Genomic DNA, 14,187 nt, shown 5'->3' with positions numbered 1-14,187 from the left:
CAGGCCATTTTTGTTTTCATCCATTCTCCTCAAGCTCTTCCTACTTTCGTATCCAACTTTAATTTTACCATCACTTGGGGGGGAAATTATTGGAAAGTCTAACAGTATGACTTGTGGCGACTTTAAAAGAAATTTATAATAGAGAAGATAGTCATTAAACACTGTAATGAAAAACTGAAGGTAAATTAATATTGTACGATATTATAGATGAAGTTACTCACCTGAGCTGCCTTATACTGAAAGATAACTGATTTACGTGGGAACAATTAGGTAGCATTTACTTCTCTGGGTCTCGAAAAAAGTTCAGGATAAACTCTCCACTTGCAATCACAATTACAGCCTAAAAGGGTTCGATTAAAATCATTCCTCAAAGTGCACATTTCATAATTTCATTACTCAATTGCATACAAGTTGCAAACCCAAACAATGTAATTTCATTTGGTATACAAAGTTCACTGGCCATAGAAAAAATAGCTGGAATCCAATTTGCAAATATGCATAACTTTACAGTTTCGAAGACCGAGTAACGTCTTTGTATGGTGGTCATGAAATCTCCAATCCTAAAGACTGCATGACGAAGCAAAAGATGTCGGTGTGTTCCTCAATCTGAAATTATAGAATGTCATCTCAGTGGTGCAGCTGCTACTTTATCAAAACAAAACTGGATAAATTAAAACATTATGAGAAGGTAATAAGTACAGTATTCATGCAAGAACAAAATTACTCTTTTACTCAAATACAGTACATTGCTCAATGTATGATATAGTTAGCTAGGGATTAGGAGGCTAATATTTAAGTTCAACTCCTCAGGATACACGGAATTGCAAAGGCCCTATACTTAGTTGACAGTATACGTTCATCACTAACAGCAATCTGTATCATTCATTTTTAAGTCAGGTTTCTCATTCAATGTTTGCCACTTGTCTCTTAAAATACAAATCTCCTGTAGTTTTATAACTACAATAAAAATGGTAAATGAAGCCATTTACTGAGGTAAGGGACAAGTTAAACTACAATAAAACTATTTATTTCATTACAACCCCAGTAATCATATACAAGTGTTTCCTTAATGCCTGAGATTCTGCGGGGTAGGATGCTCAGCAAAATTGCAAATTCTCAAGATGGGCACTTTTATTTTGTAACCAAAACCCGGTCTTTTTATAGGGATATCATCCGCAACAACTGGTCTAGTTCTTAAAGCTTCAAGGCAAGGTTTTTAAATTTATTGGCAGCTAGTGTAGGGGTGTGAGGAACTGCCCATATATAAATACAGTATATGAAAGTGATGTGCAACATCATTTTTATATTGACAGCGGGGCATCTGAATAGTGGTTAAGGGACTGCAAATTATCTTTAAAATGTACTGCTTGTTCTCATGTGGATAATAACTCGTCTTTCACTTGGACATTCACTCCTTAGGTTTGTGGGACTTTTGGTGGCTTGAATTTTGTCTACTATAGATATACATAGTTGTTTTAAAGTGATAAGTAGCTCGAAATGTCCCAATGCTTGACTTTTTAACTTCATACCTAAAAGCAACAAGAGTAAATCACTAACATGTTAAAAAATACTCTAACATCTACTTACAATCTTTGCTGTAGGCTTTCCACCACCATGACCGGCTTTGGTTTCAATACGAATTAGGAGAGGATTAGTCTGCGAAGACACACCTCCAAGTTTATGCTGCAGTTCGGCAGTGAATTTGAACGAATGAAGAGGCACTACTCGATCATCGTGGTCTGCAGTCAACATCAGGGTTGCTGGGTACTAGATTAAAGAAGATGGCTGTTGTCACTGATTCATTATTACTGAATTACTTTACAACACTTTTAACATTATACCAACAACCAATTCCATCTTCTCTGGTGGAGTTTTGACAATTCCCCAATCATTTTTGCGATTTCCAAAAGAAAATTAGAAGATAATGCCTTTCATAGGTAAAAGTAAATCATGCTATAAAATCTCTAGGCTGCAAAAATGTTAAATAACTGAAACATCGGCAAAACATACCTGAAGATCTTGGGGAGGTATTTTAACATTGTGGAGAGGTGAATATTTGATTATATTATCAAAATGTTCTTTCTCATCAGGATTTCCATAATCAGAGCACCAGGCGTAGCCAATCGTGAATTTATGGAAACGTAACATGTCCATTACACTGAAAAAAATTTTATGCAATTTTTTTTTATTGATTTCCATTTCATACACTATTGTGGTCATCAGTAACAAAAATTTGTTAGAAAAATGTGAATTTTTACTTAATATTCATTCACCACAATAAGTGTTCAAGTAGAAATATACATAAAAAGATACAAAATACCAATAAAAAATGGAAAATAAAGGCCTATGGTTGTTAAAGCTAAAAAGAATCTTCAACAAACTTAAATATGGCATGATTCGTCAACTGTATCTTCATGGAGCTTTTATATATAAAATAATCACCATCCTTGTCTTGGCACTAAAACAGAGTATGCATACCTGCAGCTAACAAAAAATGAATATCTTGATAATCAATAAAAAAATCATATATAATAAAGAGTATCAAACCTATGGCTATAATGCCAAACAATGCTATCTAATGATGTTCACAGGCCTTACCCAACTTGAGCAACGGCAGCTCCAAACAATTCGGGCTTTTGATTGATACACGCCCCAACCAAAAGACCTCCATTGGAACCGCCCTGAATGATTATCTTTCCGTTACAAGTGTACCCTTCATTGATCAGATACTCTGCTGCAGCCTGGAAGTCGTCAAATACGTTCTGCTTATTATGCAGTCGCCCAGCGTTGTGCCAGGCCTCTCCATACTCCCTGTCAAAATAATGGAGTTGGGGAAAAAAAATAAAAAGACTGCTATCATTTAAAACTTAATAACGTAATTGGCTAATATGGAGACAGAGATTCTGATAACATTCTGTTGTGGATTTGCATATCCTATTTAACATCCACCTTTGATCTGAATTACATCCACCTTTGATCTGAATTATGTTTTCATATGGAAAATGTTTGTTTCACAACAAACCATTTAGGCATAACCAACTTCGTGGTTATAGAATTGACCTTCAAGTACTCTGTTCCCGTTGAAAGAAAATGACAGCAGAAATATGGGTACATACAACTAGGTGTGCACATGTAACCCTTGGATCCCTGGAAACCCTGAGGTCAAGAGGTCACTTTTCCTGTTTCACAAAAAGTTTATCTGGTTGCTGGACATCCATGCAAACACCCACCTATCTGCTGTCATTTTCTTTTGAAGTGAGTGTGTTTGGGGTAATCTCCTCACCATGGATTTTGGTTGATATAAATGAAGAGTCTGTATGAAAAAAATACTTTGTTTTTAAAATATAACATTGCTGAGTTAAATGGACATTGTTTTTAAAATATAACATTGCTGAGTTAAATGGACATTGTTTTTAAAATATAACATTGCTGAGTTAAATGGACAGTCTTGACTAATTAATTACACAACTTGATATCATCTGGTCAACCATCTCCCATTCATTAACATCATGCATCCGTAATTCTACATAAGAATTGCCTAACATTAAACTTCAACTAAATATAAGAGCCAAAGCAGCCTTCATCAAGGTGAAAAGATACATTAATTAAATTTGCCAAAAAGCTTGATAAGCTACCATCTAAGCTGGATGAATGTGGTGTATTTAAGATAAGCAAAAAGGTGATATATGAAAATGTTTATGATAAAAAGAATCATAGATTACATGGATGAATCTAAAACTCTATGTTTTATATGAAAAATCTGATGCACAGGCCCATGAATTCATGAAGATAAGGTCCTTAATCAATTAGTACAAATGTATATTTTTTAAAATTGTATGACCAATGAGTTTATATTTAGAAAGTAATTGTGATCAGTTGTTTTCCAGATTGCTGTGATATGTCAAGTTGAATAAAGCATTCTAATTTGAAGGCATAATCATAGAAAGAGCCAATAAAATTGAATGTATATCCAAAGTGAATTATTAGAAAGCTGAACACTTGTGTGACCAAACTCCATGCAAAGTCTCATCCATCCTAAATTTGTAACTTCTATTGTTCAAAATGAGCAACAATTAATACCTAACATGTCTAAAAAGCCATTAACTTGCATAGCAAGATTCCAAATAGAGAATGAATGAGTGCGCCTGTTTAATAACACTAACATTACAGTGACCACCAAATCCTATTTCTATTCTCAACAGTGACTCACCCTCCACCTCTGATGTTTGGTATGGCAATAATACCCTTAAAAAGCTGGAGGAAGATGACTCGTGAGATACTGAAGTAAGGCTGAATACTAATGTTGAATCCACCGTAGCCGTAGAGCAGCGTAGGGGCCGAACCATCGTGCTTCATTCCACGGCCATGAACTAAAAACATGGGGATGCTCGTTCCGTCTTTGCTCGAGTAGAAGACTTGCTTCATTTCGAACTGCGACGGATCGAACCCTTCTATCTTGATTTCCCGAAACACCTGCATACCAAAGGTTTATTGTTAGTATATTGTCTATTTTCTGCTGATAAAAAAACCTTTGCAGATGATGTCTTGATGTAAGGAAACCTTAAGCTGTTGCTCACAACCCATGGGCTAAATAAATAAAAATAATACTATATATAAATACTAACATGGAAAAACTAATATAAAAGTCAGAAATATAATGTGCAGACCAGCTCCTTCAACAAATTTAGACTTGTCTGACTTATATAATTTAATATGCTCTTGTAGTTATGGCAAGACTTACAATATCCTTCATATAGACTAGACATTATGCATCACTCACCTTAGGTGTCAATGGTTCCTGAGTTAGGTCCAGGTGATAAATAATCCCTGGGGATAGGAAAGACGTAAACTGGTAGAACATCTCTGAGTGGTGACGTTTACCTGAGTAACCACTAACTGTTCCTATATCTAGAGGTAAAGTGGTGATGTGTTCTCCTGTGTTAAGGTTATGAAGTTGTAGCACACTCTAGAAAAAGAAAAAAAAGCACTAGCATTATTTGAACTGAAAGTGGTTAAAGTCACATACTGGGCTGCCATAATGCAAGAATTAACATTGGATTCCACAGTCTTGCTCAGATAATGTATAATAATGACATTTTGTATACTCATTACTTTTGCATCTGAAGCTTGAAACTAACTCTACCAACTGTCACGTGTGACAAAATCGTTTTAAAAAATATATGTAATAACTTCCTGGGCTATATACTACTCCATTTTCATAAATGAATGTGCATCAATGAATTTAACATTCAGTAAATGTATCACACAAATATTAGAGATATATAATTAATTTCCTGAATTTACAATAACAATTACAGTTATGGAACTCCATCCTGCACCCTTGGAAAAGCCCTTCAATGAATTCTGTTTTAGAGATCATCAATACAATTACCCCACAATCGTACAGAACTAACCACTGCTTACCTTCACATCCGATATGTAACATATGACTAGCTTGTCGTTATGTACACACGCAGCCCAGTCCAAGACGTCCTTCTTGTGCTCTGGGATGAGGGTCACCCACTTCTCAGGTGCCGGATCACTCAGATCGATCTTCACTAAGCGATAGTTTGGAGCACCTTTGTTGGTTCGAAATATGCACACAGACCCGTCATTGGTAATATACTGATAAAAAGATGAAATTGTGATGGCGTAACATGACTCCGTTCTCAAGAGTTTTAGCTATTTCAGTGTGTTCCATGGACTGAACTGTATACATCAAGATTGTTAAATAAAATCACTATCAATTATATATACATAACAACAGACTTCCGTTTCATGTCAAGTGAACACATAAATACATAGCAGTGTACAAAAGTTTTACCATCTTCCTACATCTCTTTAAAAAACTGACGTGAAATGTCAAGTTGAAAAGGAGAAATTTCACAATCAAAGGCTTTACTCAAATCCCAATGTGTCCATCAGCAAGTCTCATTCACATTGCAATCTTACTCTTCGTGATCCATAATCCTTTGATTACTCAATCCAGCAACCATTTCTTTCTACTGCTAAACTCTGAAACCCTGTCGATTTCATTTTTACTATCCCTCACACAAGCTGTTATCCTATTGGATTAAGCCTCATTATTTTTTATCCCCTCTCCCTTTTTCTTTCTTCTGGCAAAAACCTGATAGAGTGATGGGTAGCAAGTTCTGCTGGCCTTGGATTTCAAACAGAAAAATGAAAATCAGAAAGTGACCAAGTAAAAGAATTTCCTCATTTTCTTCTCTTTTGACAATGGGTAATGACTGAGGCCAGCCATCCAGAATAAGCATGATGCTGGACTCGATATTTGAATCTCCAGACAATATTTCTAATTATTGGGCCATCACAGTATATTCAAACTGATCCACTGAACTGTGTTTATAGGAAGTTTGACAGAGTATTCTGCTGATCTTTTGCTTTTTTAGTTATGAAAAATATTGCATTCAAATGCTGCAAAAAAAATGAAGAACAGTAAGCACAATGGAAAATAACTAGAAAAATACAAAATACTCTAAGATTTCAACATATGTAGTTCCCACCATATTCTCATACCAAGGCTTCCTTTTAAATATAAAACAGAAAATAACTCAAGCAAGAAGTGCTAATGTATTATGTGTTATACAAGCCAACTGACACTTGGTGGAAGTCTGTTAAAATGACTCTGAAATATCAGGTGATGCAGTTCAAATCCATGATGAACAGTTGACATTAAATAAAAATGCAACAAGAATAAAGGTTACTTTGGAAATGTGTAAATATGAACTCTGTACCTTTCGTCTTTCTCAAATGATTTAACCAATTACAGTATATGTACAGAAGTGAAAATGAAAAAAAAATTAAAACTGGTCTTGCTTAGCAAATCATAATCAAACTACCAAGATAAATGTTTTAACTTGAGGTAATCAAATCGAATGACTACATTCAAATGAAAGAGTAAAATTGATTATGAAAAGAGTACAATTAATCAAGGCATTCTACAACACTGTTTAATTAAACTTAAAAGTAAAACCAGTCTACTTAAAGATCAAAACACAAACTGCAAAACACTGAAACAGATCAGGTTAAACTAACCAATAATAAACTCAAACTAACCTGATAATCATGCTCAAACTTGTCAACAATACAAGTGACTTCTAACTTAGAGGTGATAATCTCTGGCAGGAGTGCAAAGTAAAGTAAATTGTCTCGGCAACCCTCACGTGGCAAAACAATCAGGTATTTCCCACAATCTGAGACCTTGCACGCGCTGGAACCACAAGATATTCATACATTTTGGAAAGACTGCTAGACATCCAGAAGGGTTTATTAAACCAATCCCATGTGTAACCTTTTTTCCTTTACTAGATTTCAGTGAACACAATCTTAACCCTTACAACACCAAATCATTTCCTCATCATAACCAAAAACTTTACACAGATTCAAAATATAGCAAACACAAATTTTCTTACACTTAGCTATCAACAAAGTTACATAAAAAGCAATAAAGGTATTAACTGTCACTGGAGGAAACATAAACTAATGTAATATATTCTTTTAAATACTGTGAAGTTGAAACCAAGGAAAAAATGTTTTAAGAAGGAAGCTAACAAACAAGGCTTATGATTTAAAGTTTTTACTTTAAAAGAAGCCTTAAAATCAATCCATTCATCCGACTTTAAAAACCTGAATATTCGAAATGCGCACCCTTAATAACCATGCAGGTGAAGGAACCTGTCTTTTAGTTGCCCAACTTCTGTTGTGTAAGACTTTAATTATTAATTATTCCCTTTCCATAGTCATTCAGGTTTGTTTCATGAGCTGTGAGTCATGGCTTAAGGACTTGGTTAAACCAAGAGCAGGAATAAGAAGCAAGTTCAAATAACTAGACATTCCTTTAATTCCCCCAGACACAAACACTACGATATCCACAGCTTACTGTGGCTAAATGAAGCAGTTGCACAATGTATATGGAAATGTTACAGAATAAAAAGTTGGTAATACAGTACAGTCTGACCTCTTAAAACTGGCACCCTTGGGACCAGGCCATAGCCGGACCACATAAAATCCTGTATTTTAGAAATTACCCATAAAAAAACCCCTATATACAGTAAACAGTTTTACCAGCTCATTTCACATATACAGTGCTGTGTTATCAAAAGCAGAGCAAAGCTCATGAATAATCACTGTCATTCGTCAGTTTGGTTCCTCAGCAAAATTCTGGCCTCTTCCATAAGCATCTCTCCAGAAATGCTATCACCTTCTCTATGTCGGAGCTTAAACCTCTTTGTAAACGCAATGTCAAATTCTAATCTCATCGCACCCTTCTTTGGTTTTTGGCAATTCAAACTTTTCTGGTTTTCATTTTAAGCAAAAACCTAAAATCTGCTGCTTCTTTAGAGAGAGAGAGAGAGAGAGAGAGAGAGAGAGAGAGAGAGAGAGAGAGAGAGAGAGAGAGAGAGAGAGAGAGAGAGAGAGACTACTGACCCGATTAGGTTGTTACACCAACAAATATCCATTTGCACAAGTCATATAATACATTTGATTATGAATAATGTTTATTTTAGTACACCTGTTGTTTTACGTACTGTACACAATTATACTTCATACATTATTATCTTATAATATGATCGCATTATAATATATGAACATAGCTATCAGGCACCATTTGCATTCTGGTAACTTTTAAATTCTGAAATCATCAGCTGATTGCATTTTACTGACATCATCAAAGCCATTAGTTGCTAAATGAAATGCATTTCAGAGATTCGTTTTATATGTAAATTATCAAAGCAGAGTTTAAATTATGCAAAACCGAGACAGGCATAGATAGCCTAGCCCAGTGTAATCTGCTGTAAATACACCTTGCACTACAGTATACTGTACACGATCTGTATGATGAAATCATGTCTGTGGATGAAATTTTAATGGTTTCACGATACACGAGATCGGAAAATACACGAGTCTATACGCAAATCACGGTACAGCATCCTGTATATTTTTGAGTTTCACAGAATGTTTTTGTTGGAAATTAATTGTGCTTATGTATTTATGGAGCAATCTTTAATTCCAAAATCTAAAAAAGTCCAAAATCTGAAATGTGTGGCACCAACCTTGCAGCCACTCAAGAACTAATGGCAGCTGATTCAAAAACGTCCCGGAATATGGGAGTTCCTGGACCACGGAATTCCAAACTTTGGAGGCCGGACTGTAGAACTAAGATTCAAACACTCACAAACACACTGGGTCTATAAACAAAAAGCAGCTTTTTTCCACTCATCCGAAGTAAAGTTTATTTGACTGCAGAAGACAAGCAGATAAACTCAAACGATGGAAGGTCAACCTCTTATCTAAAAGTACAGGACATTTAGCACACAAGTAACAGGTCACAACAAGGCCTCAAAACCACTGGAATGTGTCATCATCATCACTGCCATCACTAAATTATTTACATTTTCTCTTTCTGGGCTTTACATGAGAAAGCAGTTACCCCTACTGTCATCTGTCTTGAGCACTTTTTGTCCTACTGCTTTAGTACTTACTACTCCTCTGACCCAACTTTCCTCTTCCCTTTCCAATTCGTGTCCAAACCATCTTATTTCTTAAGGCCTGTACATTGTTTTCCAGCCCTTGTAAGCTATGTTACTCAGCTGTACTTTGACTCTTCAAAATCTCCTCCGTTTTCTTTGCAAGCCCCACGTGTCAGTATGGGCATTATGTACACTTGAATTTTTGCTGTTTACTAATGGGATACTCCTATTTCAGTTGTCTAGCTATCTCCCACTTTCTCCATGCTGTTGCATTTTTTTGTGACCCCTGAATACTGAAGATACAAGAAAAGTTCACCATTAATATTTTGCAAACCCGAGCACCTCTTGAGATATCAACTGTTAAATTTGATGAAAAGCTTTCATCTCAACATCTCTCCTGCATCCCCCTTAAGGTCACTTTACTAACTATACTTTATATTAACTTCTTTACCTGTTGACTTTCAGTCCCCTTCTCTTCCATCTCTTGATTCATGCTGTTGTGACATGCTAATCATCATCTCAAAAGCAGTCTATAATGTACTTTTCACCACACACCCAAAAAATTTGCAGTCCGCAATCAAATCTCTCATTGGGTACCTCTATATAGTTAGTGCCACTGACTCAGATGACAGAAGAAGAAATAAAAGTCCCCCTCTGTCTCGCAGATGAACCTGAATGTAATTACAACTTTGCACATAACAAAAAAGTTACCATTTACCAAAACTAAAGCAGATCTTGTAACCCTTCCCACAAATCCCAAGGTGATATAAAGTCTACATAAAAAGTTCTTAAATGGTAACACAGCATCCCTACTTGAAAGAGAAAATGCAATATTTTTAAACAACATTATTTCCTCCTAATACCGGTGGTTCCAGGAAAAAAGAAGGCAGCAGTCACTGCCCCATTCTTCTAAGACTACTACACCAAAAATGAACCCCATGTAAAACACTCACTCTTATGACTAATTCATACAGCCATACCCCAACAGCAAGCTGACCCTTTGCTTAAAATTGGAATGCACTATGGTTCACAATGACAACAAAAACTTTATTTGATAACCTTGTTAAAAGAGACAATCTCTTAAGAGAGTTCACATCAACTGATTTGAGAAAGCACAGCACTGTGACACACATGGGCAGCAGAAGGAAGATCTGTGAGGATAACTCTCTTGCATGAACAAGAGTACCACAGGAGAGCCTCAATGTCACTGAAGAAACTACTGTAAGTAAAACACAGGTAAAGAAGAACACTTCTGAAATAATTTCGATGAGTGCAAAGAACATTTTATTTTCTAAAGGCATACTGTGTGGGCAATTGAATGTCCTTAGTTAGCCCAAGGAGCCATAAATTTGAGAAGGGGGAATAAAGAAGAGTAAGGCTTATCTTGAAGGAAGGGACACATCTGCAGGAGCTTTAACTCAAGAGCACATAAGTACACTTTCAAAGTTACTAAAAAAAAAACGCTAAATATTGAACATAATCATTAATTCTTCAAGGCATATTCTCACATGCCCAAAGAATTACTAAATTCTTTTGAATAAATTTTACCTTGATACCACACCATTTCATCTTATCCACAACAGCTGAAAGTCAAAACTTTAAAAACTGTCTTATTACTGTTTCACACAGCAACCACACCTTCATTAGCAATTTAATTTCAAGCCTCATATACTGTCTGACAATACACACTGATGTCATAAACCTGCAATCACACGATATCAATACTTCTTGTACACTAGACAATTTACTGTTTTGGTTCAAAAGCCAAGAACATAAACAACATATGCTCAGCATAATCTTAACCATTACCGAACTAGACTTTATAATACTGGGGCTCAAAAGCCGAGGATAGCATTTACCCTCATGCACCCCTGCCAGAGATGCCATTAAAGGCAACGATATGTTACAATTCAATGGCGTGCACTTACATCCACGCTACTATTAAAAGAAAACTTTTAGGACATGACTAACTAACCTCGTAGTCAGCTTCAAAAGTGTCAACAATACAGGTGTGGTCTATTTTGGACGTGATGTGCTCAGGCAAAGGTGCATGATAGAGCAGATTGTCTCGACAGTCTTGCTGTGTGGTAATGATCAAGTGGCTGCCACAGTCGGAGACCTCAGCGCCTCTATAGGATCACAGAAAGTGAAGTGGGGTAAGTGCTCGGAAGAAAAGCTACAACAAAGTCTATTGACATAAGAGAACACATTAATTAAATGTACAGACATTAAGGCTAAACGTTACCTTAGTAAGTTCTATCATGATGACTTGTAATTTCACAGTAAGAAAACAAACCGTAATGCAACAAAAAATCTATACAACCTCTTCTGCAAATAATTAAGATGCTCTCCCATCAAGTAAGCTTCATACAGAAAAAAGTGAAAAATACATTAAAATGCTTTCACATAAGAGCAACTGTCTAAGTGAAAAAAATTCCAAAATAAAACTGAAAAGGGTAAAAGGCTATATTTAAAAAAAATATGGCAAATGAAGAACAAGGTATTTTAACAAATTATGAAAGTTTCACATTGCACTGCATAGGGTTAAAGGAGGAGCATTCAATCAGTCAGTTTAAGAATTGATAATGGCTTACATACTGAAGTGAATGTTACTGGAAGCAGTATAAGGACAAAATGCACGCAGCATTTTTTTTTTAAACGTGATAATGGTATTGTAATAAACAGAAATCAGCTCATGGCACCACTGTTTAATCATTTCAAACTATTGTTACAGGCAGTCCCCGGTTATCGGCAGCCTCGGTTACCGGCGATCCGGTTTTACGGCGCTTGTCTAGCGACGACGATAACCAGATTTTCGTCGCTGATAACCAGTTATTGGCACTGATGACTGGTTATCGGCGCTGATCGCCTCTTATCGGCGGCGCTGATCACTGGTTATCGGCGCCGCTAACCAGGGATCAGTGCTATTATCGCCGATTTTCAGTTAGCAGTGATTTTTGGTTGTCGTCACACCATCGGGAACGGAACCCTGCCGATAACTGGGGACTGCCTGTATATCTTTTCCAGAGGGTTGATTCACGGTAATGGGATGGGAAATATTCAAATTCTTCTACTGTAAACTTATTATATCTTCCATGGTTTCATAGTTCAGTGTGCCATACATTACTTGCTTTTGTTTCTTTTTCAATTTTTAAGAAAATGTCATATAAATTATTTATACAGCTAATGAATGCAATGTGCTCTGCTAGTTCATTAACTTATTTTTTGCAACAGATTCTTTATCCCACTGTAGAAGACTGAAAAGGCTGCTTATTCTCAAATACTTTTGCCATATCTTTTGTATTGGGGTGTTGCCAGAAATACAGGAAACATATTTCCAGGATGTAATTTTCTCTCTCACTACAGTACTTTTAAGTTTCATCAACTTCAGCGCCAGGCGATGCAGAACCCCTGTGAAATTCTGCCACTCATGTCTTTCCCATGTTCTGTCTTTCAAATATCTCCACCCATTTCCAACCTCCCTTCTTGTAGTTCTTTTCCAAGAAGGTCTGGGTCTTCCAACTCTCCTGGAGCTCGCATGAGCCACGCTGACACCATCAAGTACTATTTTAAAAACCATCTCCATCTTCCCTTCATGATCTTACATACGGAATTTGATTAATTTCCCTTTGCTGTTTATTTTACTTTTTTTTAATCTTGTACTAAATTCAATCTCAAAAGAACCATTATTCCTAAATATTTGAAATATTCAACCTCATTAAGCCTTTCTCCACAGTTGCATTCATTTCAATTCTCCATCCTCATTCCTTCTATTTTTCTTAGATTTATCTTGAGTCCCATTTCTTTAAATATATAAAGCACTCATCTGCCTACTATAAGTCAATCAAGTTTCAACTGTTACTCTGTATTAAGCAGTTTATTTCATTGTACACGAATTTTAAAATGCACATATCCAGTACTGATGATACCAGTCTGTGTAATGTTCTGTTATCTGTGGACTGTTTAGTATTGAGCTTCTATCACAAAACATTTTTCCATATAAACACTACTGTATATAGTAATATATATCAATCATTCATGGTTTTGACTGTTCCCAAAACATGTGTACTCTTGTCTTTTAGACAAATGAGGCTTAAGCTAAAAGCAACAGTACACTCGTACATGTCCTTAACTCTCAGAAAGGTAATAAGTCCTCCTCACTGTTTTATGAGGATTAGATGTGGTAGAGCAAGAATGAGATGATGGGAGGTGGGAACTTAGTATATGATTAGTGAGTTTGTAAATAAAAATATGACTATGTTATAAAACCTTTTCATCACCAACCCATCAATCATATAAAGTCAAAATCACTATTTAGGCGAGAAGTCAAAAAGTTAATTTACTTGGTCTATTGTGAGAGTCTGATGGTTTCAGAAGAGAACGAGGGCAACAACCAGAGTTCCAAAAGTATTCTCATGAAGTACTGCAAGTGGCTAAATACCCTGAGAGTACAGCATGAAGCTTGGACTTTGTATGATACAATAAAAATGTAGCAAGGTCAACTAAACATCCCAGTGAGATACAGAAACTCATAGCTCAATGAACTGCATCTCCGATGAATGAATGAATGAAATGTAAAACATATTTATAGTTGCGAGGAGGGAAAACACAAAAAAAGGAGTTAGATTATACCATGACAGCAAGGAAGTAAAGAGGAAGAATTAAAAAGCAGTAAACAAGAAACGATGAGGCTAGT

The 14,187-nt window shown here is 35.9% G+C and overlaps 1 protein-coding gene across 4 annotated transcripts in view; it reads right to left on the bottom strand.

Moving 5' to 3' along the window:
• Positions 1-367: 367 nt before the first annotated feature.
• Positions 368-14,187, bottom strand: part of LOC136829894 (prolyl endopeptidase) — a 58,432-nt gene continuing 44,612 nt past the window's right edge. For 2 of the 4 annotated variants that reach the window (XM_067089011.1, XM_067089013.1), the window contains exons 8-15: positions 11,467-11,620; positions 5,425-5,625; positions 4,781-4,966; positions 4,211-4,473; positions 2,599-2,811; positions 2,011-2,158; positions 1,588-1,767; positions 368-606 (exon numbers count right to left, since the gene is read on the bottom strand). In XM_067089011.1, the coding sequence (XP_066945112.1) occupies positions 544-606; positions 1,588-1,767; positions 2,011-2,158; positions 2,599-2,811; positions 4,211-4,473; positions 4,781-4,966; positions 5,425-5,625; positions 11,467-11,620 (1,408 nt within the window). In that variant the 3' untranslated portion in view covers positions 368-543. Of the gene's footprint in view, positions 607-1,587; positions 1,768-2,010; positions 2,159-2,598; positions 2,812-4,210; positions 4,474-4,780; positions 4,967-5,424; positions 5,626-7,077; positions 7,232-11,466; positions 11,621-14,187 lie in introns of all 4 variants that reach the window. The other 2 variants (XM_067089012.1, XM_067089014.1) reach the window with 1 other exon arrangement.

Source organism: Macrobrachium rosenbergii, chromosome 45 (genome assembly GCF_040412425.1).
Source record: "Macrobrachium rosenbergii isolate ZJJX-2024 chromosome 45, ASM4041242v1, whole genome shotgun sequence".
NCBI lineage: Eukaryota > Metazoa > Arthropoda > Malacostraca > Decapoda > Palaemonidae > Macrobrachium > Macrobrachium rosenbergii.
Note: the sequence above shows the minus strand (reverse complement) of the source record. Positions and strands in the feature narration are given on the sequence as shown.